The sequence below is a fragment of the Lycium barbarum genome, chromosome 10, assembly GCF_019175385.1.
Source record: "Lycium barbarum isolate Lr01 chromosome 10, ASM1917538v2, whole genome shotgun sequence".
In the NCBI taxonomy this organism is placed as follows: Eukaryota; Viridiplantae; Streptophyta; class Magnoliopsida; order Solanales; family Solanaceae; genus Lycium; species Lycium barbarum.
In genome coordinates this window covers 67,819,924-67,840,287 of record NC_083346.1, presented here as the reverse complement: position 1 = coordinate 67,840,287, position 20,364 = coordinate 67,819,924, and the positions used below count along the sequence as shown (strand labels likewise).

General features: G+C 36.4%; 1 protein-coding gene across 1 annotated transcript; it reads right to left on the bottom strand.

The window, feature by feature from the left end:
• Positions 1-55: 55 nt before the first annotated feature.
• LOC132613477 (uncharacterized) lies at positions 56-17,207 on the bottom strand. Its single transcript, XM_060327499.1, has 12 exons — positions 16,995-17,207; positions 16,854-16,909; positions 16,734-16,767; positions 16,408-16,506; positions 16,199-16,347; positions 15,695-15,733; positions 9,956-10,048; positions 9,293-9,391; positions 7,088-7,168; positions 2,754-2,837; positions 850-915; positions 56-462 (listed from the first exon to the last, which is right to left on the bottom strand). The coding sequence occupies exons 1-12, from the start codon at positions 17,068-17,070 to the stop codon at positions 376-378; spliced, it is 963 nt and encodes a 320-aa protein (XP_060183482.1). The 5' UTR covers positions 17,071-17,207; the 3' UTR covers positions 56-375.
• Positions 17,208-20,364: the final 3,157 nt, after the last annotated feature.

The window sequence follows — 20,364 nt, the reverse complement described above, 5'->3', positions numbered from 1 at the left end:
AAATTACTAGTTTCTTCTTTATGTTATAAAAAAAGTGACATTTTAAACCAAATCGTCTAGCTAAATGCTTGGACAATACCAACAATTGTTATAATTCTCATGAACGATCCAGTGAAACCGGAGCCACATCTCATAAAGATCAAACATTGGACTTGATGAGTTTGTCGTCTGACAAATTGAGCATAAGATAATCCTATTCTTCGGCACATTTGCATAGCTGAGGGTGATGAAGCAAAGCTTTTAGAGACTTTAAACGAATAAAAGAACGCAAACAGAACGGTGCGCATTATTATGAAGAAAAAAAAGCTTGAATTCTTGAAAACATGGTTCTCTCATCTTTGTCTCCTATTGGTAAAAGGTGTGCCAACATGACTTTTAGCTTTCCTTCTTTTGGTCAAAGAGCAAGTTGACGGAGTATGTGTTGCCTTTCTGTGCAGCAGCTTCCACACGTTTTCCACCAATCTGTATAAGAATCAATAGTTTAGAGGCTAATGTGCCTGACGTAACCACATCTTGGCCATAATGTACTAAATATTTAATAATTTGAGTTCAAGTTTTATGCATTGATCGACCAAATCATGGGGAAAAATTTTTCGTAGGTAACTCTATATAAGAAGCATTTATTTGCAAGAAAAAATTGTTTAATTGCTCTGCTACAGCAGACCAAACTACATTGGTAGTGTAAAAGTTCTTTCACTATCATTGCATATAACTTAAATCCTAAATAGCTTGAACAATGTAAATTCTTTAATAATGTTAGTATATATAACTTAAGTCCATAATCTATTAGTCTCGAAACAGTTCCAAATTGTAAACAACCAAAATTTTGCACGAATAACCATATAATACCTTGTCCATAAGCCAATAGCCCACCGATGGCATATACTGCACCAAGTACATAACAGCAAGTACAGGCTGCATCAGTAGCCAAAATATTAGTGCTACTAGTAGCCGTTTGCACGACTACAATTGAAATTATTATGAAAGAAAAAAAGAGTACAGAACGGATTACGAAAGTTTTAATATGAAGTACCGAAAGTAGGGAGTCTACTTCTGTGAACTGAATGGGACAATCAGACGATCGGTTTAGGAGATAGAGTTTTAAAACTGGTTCTTAGATATTCCATATTATGTGTTGCTAAAAGACATCGGACACTGTAACAAGACAAACCTTCAACTAAACTAAATAAAGAGCTGATGTTGGTGTAGTAACTTCACTTGAAAATGTTCATAGGAATATTGGAACACAGAAGGACATAAATAAACTCGGTGATATATGAGGAAGAACAAGATTTCAACATTCACTAATAGACGGTATCTGTAATACCCCTACGCCGACATTATGTACGTATCTAAACACCTCATACCCATCTAGCAGACTTAGCTACCCAAACCGTCAAACAACTCCTATTCATAGAAGCTTATGCAAGAATTAAGTCCATAAGTGAGACTCCTCCAGCAGCCAAACTCCATCCTGTAAGTTCATCCACCATTTGCTTTATCTATATACTAGAAGGCTCTGTTGGGGTTTGAGTGTTTTACTGCATCGCTAATGCATTTTGAGCTTCAAAATTAGTAGTTTAACAAAATAGATACCAAGCTGGCGTTCTGATGCTAAATACATCCGCCACATGAATTTTTAATCTTTCACCATATGCTTTTCTTCTCACAGTTAACAAGGATGTATATCCTCGTGACAAGGATTTTACTACTACTGTTTTCTTTATGATGAAAGAAGAAATAATTTCCAACCACTGTTTACATCGCATATTTATTCTAATAACATGTTACATGGAATTCGATTCTCATTTTAACTCCAGCTGACATAATACAAAACATATTTTCCCATCTATATATCACCGTGTTTATAACATAACTAATACATCTACATAGTTTAATTGTTAGCCATATCAGCAATATTTTGTTAACTTGACAATACAATTATAGGAAAATAACCATTAAGTAGAGTATCGACTTGAAAGTCCCCCGTCTTTAAAAATGACTCACTCTCAATTATACATAGTATTTGTGTAGATTGACCACAACAGTGGAATACTGAAATTCTAGCAACGAGTCTTTAAACTCGGATTTAAAGTAACCCTTTAGAAGTGCTTTCCCTCAAAGGATTCATGTACTATGAGTTTCAAATGCATTAAAAGAATTTTATAAATGTAATTTTGTGTTCGTGCATGAGGGGACGAGCGTGTGGAAGTGTCACCATATTTATGAATTTCATGACCACTATTTAATTCAGATGATGCTTGTACTTATTTTCATACGTTTATCAATTACAATCTATGAGATACAAATGAAGAAAAAGAGATGCCAATGATTTAATTTTCACATATGATGATTATGCTTTAATAAGCCAAAGGGTTGTGTTGGTGATGTTTTGGGAGGAATCATTAGATAAATGAGTGGGTACATGGACATACGGGTTCAATGCACCAGAACCACACATGCCAGTGTGGGATTATGTTTATCCACTTATGATACTAGTGGTGTACTTGGATTCATTTCGGGTCTTGCTAGCATACCCTATCCTACTTGTACGGCATTATGAGTTGGTGAAAATGATATCGTTGGCACATTCTCTTCACAAGAAAAATAAGCTACACGCCATGACAAATTTTATAGCATCTAGTCCAAGCATATATAACCTTGCAGATTTAAAATTACAATAAATGTGCCATAACCTCAATGATTAGTGAAACTCTGAAAACACGAATGCTAATTAAATGTCATGATCAAACCTGATATGATATCCAAGCTTCTTTGATACCGTGGCTGGCAGCAACAATTGTCAGCTCCGCACACCTTTCTGATGATACACGCCGCTATATATAATTTTAAGATAAAGAGTTAACAGGACTAATTTGCGAAAATTAGTCACATGCTCCAAATGCATCAGAAAGAGGAAAAAATAAACTTCTTACTGAGAGCAGGGAAGAATTTTATATAGAGTCCAAATCAGATCAATTATTCTCTATGTAGTCAAAGAGTACCATAGTAGCAATTTATGGTTGCATCCTTGTACTTTCACAGCATCATCTTGATACGGTTTTTTAATAAATCTTACCTTATCAAAAAAAAATAAAGCAATTTATTGTTGCAGAGGTTTCACAGGAGACTGATGAAAACTTTAATACCATGTACTCCCTTTTAGAAATACTCAGAGATTTGAAAGCATATATAGCCAGAATTACAATCATCACACAAATACTAATATCAGTATAAGGTTTTAATTTTTCTCATATGAAGGATTGCTTTAGTACCAACTGAGATGTCTTGTTGTGGAGACAAGACAGGAGAGGAAAAGAAAGAGATTAGAGTATTGAAGAATATTGGATGAGAGGGGGAGAGAGAATGAGAACAGAGGATTCTTGAAGTAAATAAATTTGTTAACTATCGTCCTCCAGTTAGACCTTTACAGCAAAAAACCATTATGAAACAGCCAGAAGCCAACAATATAGCTACTTTGAAATGGATTTACACAACTAAACATTAATTAACCAATTTGTAGAATGCTAAAGGAAAAAGATATTTTTGAGTTTTGACTCCATCTTTAAAATCACGGGATCATACACCTGATATGAATGGTCCAAGGGGCAAGGACAAACTCCTACCCATTGTTTCATCACATTACGCTTCAAGATATTGTCACAAATCACAATGAAGAAATACAATGAGGAAAAAAGATTTACGGGGAAAGCTCCAAATCAAAGTGTAGGGTTCATCTCTGTGATGCCCCAACTATTTTTAACGAATACTAACGTATTGAGTTAACACTCCTACAAAGAAAAATACATGGAAAGATTGATTTCTGTTTCAAAAAAAAAAAAAGTTGGTAAAAGTGCTTAAATAGATGTTAAAGGATAATATAAAATTAAGCTATGTGAGTACAATTGCTAAAACGTATAAGAAATGGAAGAAACGTGTTGGATGCCAAGTGTAGGAAACAACTCATTTATGCTCCAATACACGACCAACACAAGGTCTAGAATTTGGCCCAAGTGTGGAAAACAACTTTATTGTGCTCCAAAATGTGACCACCACGCGGTCACATGTAGGTATAAAGTTTCAGATTTCAAGAAAATAAATATTTTGAGCATTGGGTCTTCTGCCACAAAGCAAATACGACTTTGGGCAAAGTCTCACACTTAAAGTGAGCATTATGGACCTTTTTAAGATTATTTCACGTCATTAATCCCAGTTTAAACATGGGGGCTTGCATCAAAATCCATAGATTCCACTATTGAACCTTCACGGTTTGGTTAGAACACCCAATTGGAATTCCCAAGGTTTCTTCACATTGAGGTAATTCTATTCACCATTATTAGTACTAGATTAGGACGGTAAACCACGATCGAGTACAAGCTAAGTGACGTAACCAACGTGGCAGATGTGGAAGTGAGGATTGGTACACAAGTCATCTCCAAAAGTATCTTGGGTCAATAATACAAGGAAATGGGGAGATTGACGATGATGAGCGGGGTGGATGAAATGGAGGCTTGCATCCGGTGTCTTGTGTGATAAGAACGTGCCACCAAGATTTAAAGGTAAGTTTTACTAAGTGGTTGTCATACCAGCTATGTTGTATGGGGCAGAGTGTTGGATGTCAAGAACTCACACGCCCAGAAGATGAAAGTAGCAAAAAGGAGGATGTTGAAATGGATGTGTGGGCATACTAGGAAAGATAAGACTAGAAACGAAGATATTCGGGACAAGGTGAGAGTGGCCTCAGTGGTGAGGGAGGCGAGATTGAGATGGTTGGACATGTGAAGAGGAGGAACACAGATGCCGCAGTAAGGAGGTTGGCGGTGAGAGGTTTGAGGAGAGGTAAAGGTAGACCGAAGAAGTATTGGGGAGGGGTGATTAGATAGGACATGGCACACCTGCAGCTTACTGAGGACATGAACCTAGATAGGAAAATATGGAGGTCGAGGATTTGGGTAGAAGGTTAGTAGGTAGTCCACCGTTGCCTAGTTTCCCTTATCGGTATTGTTATTATTACTCTCCTACTGTCTTATTTTTTAATTTTATTATTACTTGTTACTTGTTTACTTTGCTTCGGTTACCGTATTATCTGTTGTTGCTACTGTTCTCTTCTCCTTTATTTTTAGCATGACTGCTTCACTACTATATTTCCTTTCCATACTTGTTTTTATTTTTTTATCTTATTACATAGGGGGTAGGGGAAGGGAAAATGGGGGAGGGGATTTCAACGTGGGGATTCGAACCCTCACTAACAAGGTGAAAGTTCAGGTAAACAACCAACTGAGCTACTACATCCCTCCTCCATAGTTGTTTTTGTTATGCTTTACTTGAGGGTCTATCGGAAACCACCTCTCTACCTTCTCAGAGGTAGAGGTAAGGCTGCGTAAACACCACCCTCCCTAGACCCCACTTGTGGGATTACACTGGGTATGTTGTTGTTGTCTACCTTGATGTTAAGCCAAGTTGGCAATTTGAAGGGGATTGAACAAACCCTAATCTTACATTGATGGAATTCATTGAGAAATTGGGGAAAAGGTGGAATCTTTATTATGGGTGATGAATTTTATTATTGGGAATGTTATGAAAGATGATTCTAAATCATTGGAGTATTAAGAATATAGCGGGTAAGCTTGATTTCCACATAGTAGAGGAAAAACTGATAAATTAGAGGACTTGAGCCGATGTTCCTAAGTTAAAGTGAACAAAGTTGAAATCTTTGAACATGTATTGACTTATATCGAACCCGATTATCAGGTGAAGTGTGAATTGTAATTTGGATTGGTTTGATTGACAGGAGAAGTTGAAGTTAAGTGTATAGCTCGAGATAAGTTAAGGCTTACTCTCCTAACAGGGAATTCTGGTCGAATCCGCGTATTCTATATGTTCGATGAAATGCCTAAGCAAGGTTTTGTTATGATATAGTAACCAGTTCAATCCATTCTCACTCAGTACAGTCTTATATGAAAATGTTACTATTATTTGCAATATTTGTAGCTCAGTATGACTTGTACGATATTTTGCTCAGTCTTTAGCAAAGCATATGCTTACGTGTATCAGTGCTAGCTATGTTCCATTGGTGTGATATTTGTATTCAGTTCAGTGCATTAATGTGATCACATTCGGACAGGAAAGCTAGCCGACCTCCCCTTGCATGAGTGCCACAAGGGCCAAGATTAGGTTACCCACGCTCATCGGGGCGATTGTTTGGTGAGGAGATAGGCCAAAACTCCTCGTGCATGTTATCAGATTTCACGTACGCAGGGCCACAATTACATGTTTATTAGAAGTGTGGGCACACTTCTCGCGCGTGTTTCCAGATCTCACGTACGCAAGGCCCTTAGTTATCAGTTTTCATACTTTATGATTTTCATGTTTACTTGTGAAACATGTTTCCTTGTTTATTATGTTCTTACCCAGAAAATCTAGCTCTGCCTTTCTAGGAGATAGTCTATCAGACTTACTGGGTATCGTGGGTGATACTTAGTCCGAGAGGCCCTGTTTCCATTTCCTTAAATGCGGATACTGCTGACCACGTTCCAGGTGTGACCAGATAAGTTCAGACCCTAGCTCAACTTACCTCTGCCATCTTCTACGGAGGGAGGTCGTGCTCTATTATGTTATGCAGTATGTTGCTCAGACTCTTCAAAAATGTCAACGGGTGCGTGTCAGATTCTCCAAAATTAGTGTATTTTTGGAGAACCCGACACAGGTGCGGCATCGAAAGTGAAGAGTCCGTGCAACTTAGGTTATTCTAGACATTTCAGTATTCCAGGGTATGCCCGAAGACATTATGTAGTCAGTATTATTAGAGGCTCATGACTTATCCTACTGGGTGTTAAGTCAGTTTTACAGTACAACTTTAGCATTTTGTTACAACTCTGATGTTTCAGTTATGTTAATTATATTGGCCCTTCCAGGTTATTCAGACAACTTAGTCAGATATTTTATCAGTCAGCTAAATACAGGATTTGCTCATCGGACAGTAAGTGTGGGTAAGTTCCAGAAGATGGAATACGAGCACTGCTCAGCCTATTATTGTAGACATTCAGCTAAAAACACATCTAATCAGAATAAAGAGAAAGATAATCACCTCGGTTGAACCAGTTCTTGGATTGGGAGTTTCTACAGGCCCTGGGCAAACTACAGTGACCTTGATACCTTTACGACAGAGCTGCAAAGGGAAAGGAATTAGATGACGACAGAGCTGTAACGGTAAAAGAATTAGATGAATGCTAAGATAAGTAAAAGCAATAAGATGATAATAAACAAGGTTCTGGATCATTTATGAGGGTATTGAGGAAGCTAGAATAATAATGATAATATTATGGATGTTGGAATCAAACACCATACTGGCCCAAATTCAGCTTCCAGCTTAAGAGGACGTCTTCTGTTATGTATATATGAAATTTTCATACTTGAATAATTTCATTGATTAAGAAAAGAGAGAAGAAAAGTGGTGATGAGAAGCACATCACCCCTCGAGTCAATAAAAATTGAACCTGCTTGTAGATTATTCCTGCGACTCTTTCAGATGACTAAACCAAGCTACATTGATGAAGCAGATCCGGAGAAAAAAGCTTTGCCAGCTTATTTACTGGGTTTATTGCTAGGGCAGTAAATACTGTAACCATAATAAACCAAAATTATCTTCACCTCAACTTCAAGTGAATGATGGGAAAAGATTGTAATACTATCACCCCACCCCCCACCCCTCTTCATAAAAATAAGCAACTAGTAAAATAACTATTGCACCTACTTTCCACTTCACATTTATTGTTTGAATAAGAAAAGAAGATGTCACAACTAGAAGAAAGCAAAAACAACAAAGGACAATCTCCTCAGCTACAAGTAGCATACGTGGCAGTTAGCCCAGTAAAGATGTCTAATCTACAACCATAACAGAAAATGGAACTCTGTAAAAGATCCCTTCTGCTTCATACCATAAAGAAGCCATGCCAAAACAACTCTATCCTGAGATAAGATATAGAAACAAGACGTCCTCAAAGACTCTAGAGTTTCATCCCAATTATATAAACTATCAAACTGTAAACGGGACACTTCCTTAGAGGCTCCTGCCCTCCTATTTGTCAGTCTGCAAAGCATGTCAGGAATGTTAGCAAGTAAACCATACAGCTCTTTGATCTAGAAATAGTCTTGTATCATGTTATTAGTTAAATAGATCAGCGTGTGAGCAATAGATGATGTTTTCTCACAGCGGACTGCACCAATGAGCAAAAAACCTAGTTCCTCCCCTGGTGTTCCAGATGATTAACAATGAATTTGCCGCAATTAATTGCCACATAAAAGCTTTTAATTTGAAGGAACTTTTGCCTTCCAGATAAACGAGGATAAATAAAAGCTCTAGGGACTTGAAAGGGGGCAAGATATATCTAGGACTTGCATCACAGATATTTGCACCACTCATTTCAGACACTTATCTTTGATTAACCATGTTTACAATAGAAGTTCAATGAAAAAGGATCTTCCTTTACTGCAGGCAAAGAGGTTAGAAAGAAGAATCTCCAGCAGAGAAGGTAATGAAATGATCCGCCAAAAAATATTAACAATGAAATATAAACCAGAGAAGCAGAAACTATTTTAGAAAGTCTAAAGAGAGAGTCACATTCTTTTGTGAAGTGCTTATTCCGTAAGCAGAATGATTCAACAAAAATTTGAAGCCTTCGGCAATACAAGAAAGCTATTATATAAATAAGCTTGAAGAAATGTTTATATGTGGAGAATGCATAGCACGGAAATATCCTTCCTCTTTTCTCTAAGACCAGAGTATTTGCTGGACACAATGACGATTAGTGAGACAAGGACAGCAGTCATCTTTAACTAGTTTAAGTACCCCACAAGGGTGCATAGATGCAAAAGGAAACAACCCTTTGTGCTCAACTTACTGTAGCCAAAGTAATGCGGCTGTAGACTCAGCATGTTTCTTAATCCGTCTATTTTCAAATTCAGTTCATTTGGCCTTGGTGAAGACAACTAGGTCACGGAATGTAATTATAGACAACAACAACATACCCAGTGGACCAAAAAAATAATTAGGTCATGGAGAAAGTATTATTTTATGTTTATCTTTTTCCAAGCACACAATATTCCACATTCTTAGACTGCCCTATGAATTCACCCCTATAGTTAAAAAGCATACAATTGTGGCACTATAAACATCTAGACCCTATTAACAAATTCAGCCATTATCCAAATAGATCTCACAGCCTTGATGAAAACTATAAAAGAATTGTACTAATGTATAGAAAGGCATCGCTAGATGATCTATGATGTATACCTCAGAGCGCAAGGTGTGGAAATACCCATTTACTGCAAATTTGGAAGCAGAGTATACTGCCTGACCTGGTGCAGGAGTCTTTCCAGCTGCACTGCTCATCTGGAAATAAAAATAAATCAAATGAATTTTTTCTACTCTCCCTCATCCAGGGGTACATAAAGTACTGAGAACTAAATGTTGTGCACATAATTACAAAGGAACAGAACGATTACAAAGTGGAAAAACTTTTTCTGCCATGAGGGCCACATAACAGCATGATAAATACAGCTTACCAAGAGAATTGTTGTGTTAGGTATATTCTTTTTAGATTACCGACGTATTTGAGTTTCACATGCATGTCTAGCCATAAAGTTTTTGCATAGAAAGGAACGACGTTAACTCGGAAAATCAGAATTGCATAGGAGAAGAACCAAAAGGATTACTCCGCAGAAGGAATCCTCTGATCCTAAAAGATTGTACTAAAGCAACATAACTTTAGAAGATTATACTGCAACAACTTAGGTAAACCGTCAGCCAGCATTTTGTATGAGATAGCAAAGTTTTACATTGCCTAATTGATAATTTAGTAGATTTTTGGCCGGAACAAGTTTTGCTATCAGGTTATAGCATCAAGATAACTGTAGTCACAACAATTAGCAGCACCTTTCTGATGATTCTACTTACCACAACAAAATGTCCTCTTCCCCGCTTCAGCATGTAAGGTACAAGCATCTGCGTCAGCGATATGGGGCCCACGACATTCACATTTAGCGTTGCCTACTAACAGATCAGATATGATATGAGTATTTGAGTAACACAATAGAAACCTAAATTCATAATCGAAAGTCATATATTATCAAGTTGCCATGGGTAGGTGGATACCACAAGAACAGAGGCAATTCAGCACAGAAAACACTAATATAAGAATAGTTCAAACATAAAAAACTGAACCAATGTAGCCTGTTCAAAGAAACTAAAAGAAGAGTCATAAGAGCATCAGAACTCTTTTTCTGACAATTCCTCTGTAGAGATAGCAAAATGACGCTCCCCTTTTTAAGGAAAAAAGGTTACTCCAACATATTACACCAGGAAGGGCCTGCATCCAAAAAAAAAAACTATTTTCTGCCTAACTAATTATACCCAAACTGACATCTCTTACAAGCTAGACACCTAGAAAACCTAGATGGCCCATATGATGTACATTTGGAGACCAAATGAAATTCAAGTGACATTTATAATTTCCTTCGTGTTGCTTGAATTCTTTTTTCCCTCCATCCTCCTGTTTTTGCAGTAGTTGGTAACTCTGTGATCAAGCCCCCTCAGTTCTCTTTGCTTCTTAGACTCCAAGTTTCACCTCTTCCTTTCCTTTTTGTAGAATGGCAACAATTTATATATATCAGTGCACGAAAACAGTGCCAAAACCATATGTACAGATGTGAAGCGAAAACCAAAAAAGCTATCCTAGCTATTTACATAGCTTCTAAAATTTCTAGGATAGCCATAGTATCCACTAGGGCTTCCTCTTTACACCAAAAATGAAATAACAAAAGGGAGTTCATCTTGATCTTCTTCTTCTTCTTCTTCATTTTTTTTTTTTTTTTTTTTTTGTAAAAGGTAACTAGAGTTCAGAAGAGGGAGTTCATCTTGATCTTCTGAATTTCATTACCCATGCCTCCAAACCATCTCAAATTTCGTTCCCTCCAAAGAGTCCACCAAATACATGGTGGGATCATCTTCCATCTGTTCTTCTGTCTGGGTAAACCTCCTACCCCATTCCAACATATCAACAACTCCAAAGAGCTTTTAGGCATTGACCATTTGATACCTCTCGTAAAAAGATGTCCCAGGTTTGAGAAGTCACCTCACAATGTAAAAAAGATGACAGTTAGTTTCAGCTTCCTTACCTCAAAGATACAATCTTGAAGATAATTGTATGCCTCTCTTCTTTAAATTTTCATCTGTTAAGCATGCCTGTTTCACTACCAACCACATAAAGCATTTTTTTTTTTTTTTGTAAAAGGTAACTAGAGTTCAGAAGAGGGAGTTCATCTTGATCTTCTGAATTTCATTACCCATGCCTCCAAACCATCTCAAATTTCGTTCCCTCCAAAGAGTCCACCAAATACATGGTGGGATCATCTTCCATCTGTTCTTCTGTTTGGGTAAACCTCCTACCCCATTCCAACATTTCAACAACTCCAAAGAGCTTTTAGGCATTGACCATTTGATACCTCTCGTAAAAAGATGTCCCAGGTTTGAGAAGTCACCTCACAATGTAAAAAAGATGACAGTTAGTTTCAGCTTCCTTACCTCAAAGATACAATCTTGAAGATAATTGTATGCCCCTCTTCTTTAAATTTTCATCTGTTAAGCATGCCTGTTTCACTACCAACCACATAAAGCATGCCACTTCGTATGGAATTCTAACCTATGTTGCACGGACTCTTCAAAAATATCATCGGGTGCGTGTCGGATACTCCAAAAGTAGTGCATTTTTGGAGAATCCGACACGGGTGTGGCAACGAAGTGAAGAGTCCGCGCAACTTAGATTCTAACTTCCCATATGTGCTTCCATGGCCACAACTTTGGCTGATTGGTTGATTGTTCAGGATCCGATATACAGAATTGACTGTAAACATTCCTTTGTTGTGCCCCTTCCACCATATCATGTCAAACTCTGGCTCTAAACCCTTGAGCTGTTCCAACATCTTATAAAATTTAGCAATTCTTGAGATCTCCCAGTCGTCTCATCCCTTCCTTTCATTTCGTTAACCAACCCGTTGTAGCCATATTTTCTCAATGTGCATGAGAAAATGTTAGCTCCCTCTTTTGAACTAAGAGACTCCTTAAAATTACTAATACCCTCTGTATGATAACATGACAACAAAAGATATTTACATGTTTCAGTGATGAGCCACCACAGGGAACAGTTCTTTTCTTACAAGGAATATGTCAGTATATCAAAAGCTATGCATTAAGAAGGGGTTGTCACAAAATTCGAAAAAACATCAGTTTTGAATCCAGCTAATTACACCCCAAATTGACATCTCTTACCAGCTAGATTCTTACAAAGCCTACACGAACTCCATCAGCCAATACATACATAATCTATATTATTATAAAAGCACGAATAATAATGTTGAACGACAAACGTATCCTTAAAATGTTGATTGACTTATATACTCTTTTAATCTAATTCTACCATATTTCTATTAGCTATTTTGGTAAATATACAAAACTATCAAAGTTGAAAATAGAGTTTAAAACAAATACTACTTCATAAATGTTGGCAAAAACACATATAGTTCAATCAAACCATCACCATAAGATCGGGGAGAATAAAAGAGCGCATCACCAAAAGAGATTTCAAGAAGTTGACTTTAATCAAGGTAACTTCATTTTTTTTTTTTAAATCTCTTTAGAGAATGTTCTATGCAATTATATATACTTCCTAGATTGTCCATTTGATTTTGCAAAGTCGCATGAGAGCTCACCTTTGTTAAGGATTAAGCATTATGAAACTCCCATGAAATTTTGCTTAACTCCCTTGTAGGACATATTATTTATATATTTTAGTTCCTTTTTCTCGGGCAATGCTAAAAATTAAATATTTATTTTTAATCTCTACCTAGAGTACACAAGCTATGTATAAAAAGAGTTACACACGTATGTATGCAATATATTTATCTATTATGCATTTCTAAAACTCAATAGCTTGATTTGCCTTCTGGGTCGAGCTCGTCGCACGGGGCTTGCCTCGTGGGTTATCTCTCCTATGTGGTTTGCATGCTAAGGAGCGGGTTTTATCCTGTGCGCACCCGAAAGATAGCGATTGCGGGTTCCTTTGTCATCAAAAAAAAAAAAATTCAATAGTTTGATTATACTAGGATCCTTAAAGGTGCATCTGAAGGTATATGGGGCGTGACAGTTTGATAGGTTATTGAATGTGTATTATTTCTATTTTAATAGTTTTTAAGGATTAGGTAGTACTTACTATATATTGAAAACTTCAAAAGTTAGTGTTATTATGAAATTGGGAATATTATTTTCTAATAACATCTTTTACTTCACTATTAAAATCAGTGTCTAATAACATTTTTGTACCTCATAAACCAAATATATGTAATTACAAGTAATATTTTATGGGTAGATAGGGAAACTTTATGGCTCGAATTTTTAGAATTCTCTTATTATTACCTATGTCTACTATTTAGGCAGAATACCCTCACCCATTCTTACTAAGAATAGCCTTGATCATGAGCCATATAATTTGCCATTATAAATAAGAACCACAATTCCAACAGTAGTGATTAATATTGACATAATAGAGGTAAGTGGGTCAACTAAGTATCTGAAGTCTAAAGAAAAATCATTATTGATGATCCAAGACCATACATTTTGATAAAAAGAATTGCTGCTCTTAATATCATCGTAATTTTTTTGCTATCACTCAAAATCGTATATAACATAGTTGTATATTTAGATTCCCCTATTCTATTCCTTAAGTTAAGTAATTCTCTTATGTTACCATTATCAAAAAAAAAAAAAATGTTAAGCAATTCTCTTGAGCCAACCACCATATACATTTATACATTGCTCTAGGCCTATGTTGCTCGGACTCTTCAAAAATGTCAACGGGTGCGTGTTGGATTCTCCAAAAGTAGTGTATTTTTGAAGAATCCAACACGGGTGCGGCATCGAAAGTGAAGAGTCCGCGCAACTTAGCTTTGGGATAAGCTCAGAAATAGTATATTTGTATATTTAGATTCCCCTATTCTATTCCCCAAGTTAAGTGATTCTCTTAAGCCACCCACCATATACATTTATACATTGCTTTGGGCTAAGCTCAAAAAGACTACTTTATTTACAAATCAATGTTTGTATAACAATTTGGTCCACTATTTCAGCTTAAACTTGAAATAGAGAATTTGAAGTTAAAACACTAGTTTGAGAAGTATTTCAAGTGAAATAAAAGGTTTTCACTAAAACATCTTTGTTCCCAATTGAAAAACACCCAAATATAATTTCTATTTCCAAATATTCTTTCAAATATTTTTTTTCAACGTCAACCAAATATTGTCCAAATGCCTACTTAGAAATCAAAATGTGCATGCATGAGTTAAAATTTTCATCCTGTTGTTGCTTGAATTATTTGTCTTTCCATCTTCCTGCTATGTAGTAGTAGTTTTTTTTATGATTTAATACGATATTACAGTAGTATTTGGGAAGTGGAGCCTTGGAGCAACGGTAAAATTATCTCTGTGTGACCTATAGGTCAAGGGTTCGAGCCGTGGAAGCAGTCACTAATGCTTGCATCAGGGTAGGTTGTCTACATCATACCCCTTGAAGGGCGGCCCTTCCCCGGACCCTACTAACGCGGGCTGCTTTGTGCACCGGGCTGCCCTTTTTTATTACAGTAGTAGTTGAGTTAGTGCTCAAGTCTCCTAAGTTCACTTTGCTGCGTAGTCTCCGATTTTTTGTATGTTCTCCATTTCTTTAACCAAGTCCTTCAGCATAAGAACTTTTGGCTCTCTCCTCATTTGACTTAAAAGTGATAACTCCTTAGAATAACTCAATTATCTCAATTTACTCATATGAACTCTGTTTTGGCCTCGCAAACTACCGTCACATCACTAAAGATAATGGAGATACAGGCATACCTTTCAAATGCAAAGACGTTCCACATTTGGATGACCCCCAAGTAGAACATACTACCATCTCATCTACATCATCATCGGTGTTATCTCCCTAGATTTGACCATTCTACTTTATGCATGACATGTAAGGTAAGCAAGAAACTGCATCTAGAACCCCAAGGGTCTTGAACTCAGCCTGGATAAGACTTCCATCTCATATTGCAGAATGTTTTTCTGATAATTAGTATCTCTTGACAGTGATACTGCCTCTAGAGCCTCAAGGATCTTGAACTCAGCCTGGAATAAGACTTCCATCTCATGTTGCAGAATATTTTTGGAACTCCAAAGCCTAAGACTTCCATTTAATATCCTATATTTTCATACTAAGGATATACAGACATTCTTTTTATAGATAATTTACTCTGGAAATATATCTTCTTTCCTTGAGTAAATTGCTTATGATAGTCACTGAAAGGCAAAATAATCTAGCAGGAACATATTCCTAGCCAAAACTATCTCTGGAAACTAACAAATAAACAATAACAGCTAACGGTACTGTTCATGTGGACATAGTACCGCAGTTGACAAACACTTTCTCGTGCTTTAACATCTTCTGTAAATCGAATTATCTGCGGCTGTGGGTGCATACTACTGAATTGAGAGTCTGCTAGCTCTGATTAAAATGATCAAGAAAAGAACCCATGAACTGACTAGGGTGTTGGATTTTTACAGGCTAGGCATGGATTTGGACCTAATCTGTACAACATGTTTTATGAAGACATGATACCTTGAGAGTTTCTTCTGTCACATCCAGAGCAGTAGATTTCTGCAGAAAAGAAAATTAGATTGTTAACTACAACTAGATAGCACTAACAATCATCTCGAATCGACTCAAAGAGAAACTCGGTGAAACCCATAAAGTTCTGCAAGCTACAAAGAGAGAGTTGCAAATTTCAAATGGTCCTTTATAGTGATTTCTCTCACTCCTCTCCCCACCCACCTGAAGTGTCCAATTCTTGAAAACACCCTCTTGTTCTATGCTTTTATAGGAATAGCAAGAGAATTGAATCTCCTCTATGTTAACTGGGTTACTAATGATCTATTAATTTAATGTTGAAATATCTGGGTTAATAGAACTCCATAAGATGAGTTTGTTCACAACAAGCCCTTCTATCATAGCCCAAAAGGAATAATAGTGTCATAATGAATCCAAATGAAAGCACAAACAAACTAATATAATTGATTAGATGCAAGAGAATAATTTGGGCAATAATGAAAGTTCACTACTTACTGGACGCTCATAGGCTGCATTGTGAATCATATAATCCACTCCAGCTGCACCAAAAAATGATTCAGCTTTCTCTACAGCCATTCTCAGACTTTCCTCCCCGGAAGTCAAGTCCAACGGTAAAATCATCGCATCACTTGGTGCATATTTTCCTGAAAAATCCAAAGTAAAAAACAGGATATAAAGAATAGTAAGAAATCAAGAGGCGATACCTGTAAGTTGTTGCTTGACATGCTGTAAGTCAGCTTCATTTCTAGCAGATAAAATGAGTTTTGCCCCTAAACTTGCAAATTGTTTGGCAAGAACTTCCCCTTTTCACCAATACCAACGAATGAGAATGAGAATGACAATAACAAGTAAAACCAAACCATGTTGGCAATATTTTAGCAGCAATTGCGAGATGACAAACTTATAACTAGACGAATGATCATAGTATAAAAGATAGCATAGAAGTTCAAGTGTTATATTGGAAGAAAGCACTAGTTCCAACATAACATAAAGTTGTTTAAATCATCATAACTGAAAGAAAACGAAATACCTATTCCACGACTAGCTCCGGTAATCCAAACAACCTGCACTCAATATCAAAATTAAGGTAATAAATTAAATGTGAAAGTGAAGTAGACACATCAACAGAGAGTAGTACTCCAGGTCAAACCTTATCTTGGATTTCTTCGCGTTTGACTTTCCCTTTTGACAATAATGTGAAGTCCCCTGATAATAAAATGTTTGAAATTTGATTGATGATTGAGATTCAAATTGAAGATGTATGTATCCATAAATGGAATGGAATAGTTACCATCAGCAGTGAGGAACTTGAGGAACAAGGCTACGAAGATAACAAGGAAAACCAAACACAACATCATCATCATCATATTTCTCTCTCTTTACCTCACTTTCGCATTGGGAGATATGCCTTTGCCCTTTTAACCAAATATCCATCACACCAATATACTCTTTTCTTTTTATATTCTTTCTTTTCAATTTAATTATTTTTCAGGATCCGCTTGGGGTTTGAAGAAAAACAAACAGAAAAGCTTGTTTCAAAGTATTTCACTTGTAAAAAAATCTTTTCTTGATAAAAACTCAGAGGATCTCAACTTTGGTTAATTAGTCACTATAATCACTCAATTTTGATTTGTCTTTTAAAAGTCACTCAATTATGAGTAATTGGCCTTCATAGTCACTCAACTTGAGTAATTGGCCTCCATAGTCATTTTAACCTGAAATATAATTTCAAGCAATATTGCAGGGCATAAATAATAATAAAAAAATTATTCAAAGAGTATAAAGTTCTATCAAATTAAATAAGTGAGCCAATAAACACAAAATAAATCATAACCTCTAAAATATTCAAAAAAAAGATTCTTAATAAGAACTTAAGCGGGAGTTTTATAACCTTATAAAAAAGTAAAAGAACTTAAGCAGAAGTGGCACCCAACTAAAAGAACCCAATGTCTTGAATTTCTAATTTTAAGAGTTAGAGTTCTCTTGAATTTCTAATTTGAAGAAGGTTGGGTTCTAAAGTTAGAAATTCTATATATTGCCTAAGTTCATAATTTTTATGTACTAATGATGAATAATATTCTAAATTTTATTATATGCTCTAATTATGATGAATTGGATCCCAAATAAATAAATTTGATTATTGATTTTCATTTTTTAAGATTTTTTTTTTAAATTATAACTGTCACGTCATTAAATATGTACGCGGAATTATATTTCCAGCTAAAATGACTTTTGGAGGCCAATTACTCAAAGCTGAGTGATTATGGAGGCCAATTACCTAAAGTTGAGTGACGTTTGGTAGACAAAACAAAGTTGAGTGATTATAGAGGTCACTTACCCAAAGTTAAGTGACTTTTAAAAGACAAAACTATCACGGCCCAATTCGTGAATCATGATGGCACATACACTGTCCCTCCAGGTAGGCGAACCGTTCCCAAATCGTTTTAGTCATTTATAAGAATTATGCGGAAATAAACAATGATTTAGCTAACAGATTCAAATTATATAAACGATAACTGCGGAAGCAATAATAACCCCCAAAATCTGGTCTGGACTAGTACAAGAGCCATTATTACATAGATAGAAGTCTGATAGAAGGTACAAATCTCAAATATCAATACCGTCTCAGGAATACAAAGTAGACAGTTAAATACAAAGAAGAATCTCCAGGTTATGGATCTAGCTGTCACGACCCAACCCAAGGACCAGACGGGCACCCGGAGCTAACCTACCGAGCACCACATGACATACATGCAACTCATAATCATACCTGAGTAAGCCATAATGCTGACTAATAGATGTCATAAACTGTAAGGGACACATGCCAAGATATATATATATATATATATATATCCGTCAGCTCAATTGGTAAGAGGCGATTCCCTTTGGGGAATGTAAAGGAGCCAGAGGTTCCGCGTTCGACCCCCCGTAGCGCTGCAGCGTGATGAGGGTTGGGGCGAAGGCCTTGGGCGGACGGGCTGTACCCTGGCATAGACAATACCTGAGTCATAAACTGTAAGGGACACATGCCAAGATATATATATATATATATATATATATATATATATATATATATATATATATATATATATATATATATATATATATATATATATACGTCACCAAATTGTGTCCATGGATACAAGCCGACAAGGCTATCCAAAAGATATAACGAAATATGGACCGAGAAGGTCATAGGACAACTAACAGTACACATCTGTCTACGAGCCTCTACATAGAGTGTATAACATAATAAGGACGGGATAGGGCCCCGCCATACCCATATGTACACAAAAGAATCGTACCAAAATGAGCTGCAACTCCGGAACAAGTGGAGTGCTCCTGTACCAACGCTGAGATGACTGCCTAAGGATCTGTACCGTCTTTCTGTCTACCTGCGGGCATGAACGCAGTGTCCACAAATAAGAGGAGGTCAGTACGAATAATGTACCGAGTATGTAAGACATGGAAAACAACATATAAAGATATGAAGGTGACATAGGATAAGAGAATTAACCTATACATCTAATTGCCTCTTAAGGCGGATATTATGCATGCCTTCCTTTATATATATATATATATATATCATAATACTGTACCCGGCCATGATAGGCTCGGTGTCATCCGTACCCGGCAATGATAGGGTCGGTGTCATTCGTACCCGTCAATGATAGGCTCGGTGTTATCCGTACCCAACTGTAGTGGTGTGCACAATAGGTGTCGTACTCGGCCGACTATAGCGCAGTTCGGTGTAAGAAAATAGCTACATATATATAAGCATGCATGAGAGCTCAAAGAAACGTTATGACTCTATCGGAGTAACGTAAGGTCAGTAAACCTCCTATTACCATTATGGAACTATTATCATGAACATATCTCACCTTGAAGGAACAATAACCATAAGAAGAGATCAATATCAATGAATCAAATCAATAACCATATGACAAGATCAATAATCATAAGACAAAGATCAATAATACCATAAGAACATCAAGAACCATAAGCTTCTAATATTACTATGAATATGGACTTTATGGATATCATTTGTATGGTTTTGCATCAACAAGATCATGTCATAAGAAAGAAAGGGATAGCCTTAACATACCTTGTCGTCTCCTTAACTACTTAACACATATTCTCTCGAGCTCGCAATTCTACATTCAAAATGATTCATACTAAGGTTAAACCACTGAAACGCTTATAAGGTCGAACTAGACTAATAAATGAGCTAACGAAATTCGGGCAGCATTTCTCCTATATCAATTACTTGCTCCAAATCTTAAAACAACGCCCAAACACAGCAACAACATCAACAATACCATAGCTGAGAGATAATATTCAAATTAAACTTAAATCAATCCAAAACTCTCTTGAAAAATCAACCGATAGTCATCAACTTCAACTTAATACCTCATGACTTCTCTACTACCATTCTCTTGACTTTAAGACTTACTTAACCTCCAAATAAACTCAGCATAAGCAATAAGATGAAGAACATACCTTATATTTGAAGAACTGTAGCCACACACAACTTTCCTCAAGATCAAATTCACCACAACTTCATCTAGGAGCAAGAACCAACACTCTCTATGAACTAGTTGAGGATTTTGGAGTTTGATCCTTTCTTGATTTGATTTAGGGTGTTTATGGATGTTAGAGGG

Bases quoted from the DNA above. Each gene is read 5' to 3' on its own strand.
- LOC132613477 (XM_060327499.1), bottom strand. From the start codon at position 17,070: ATGATGATGATGATGTTGTGTTTGGTTTTCCTTGTTATCTTCGTAGCC. The intron at 16,507-16,733 runs GTATTTCGTTTT...ATTGGTGAAAAG, and splicing joins CGGAGCTAGTCGTGGAATAG to GGGAAGTTCTTGCCAAACAA. The intron at 9,392-9,955 runs GTAAGTAGAATC...TTTTATTTCCAG, and splicing joins GAAGAGGACATTTTGTTGTG to ATGAGCAGTGCAGCTGGAAA.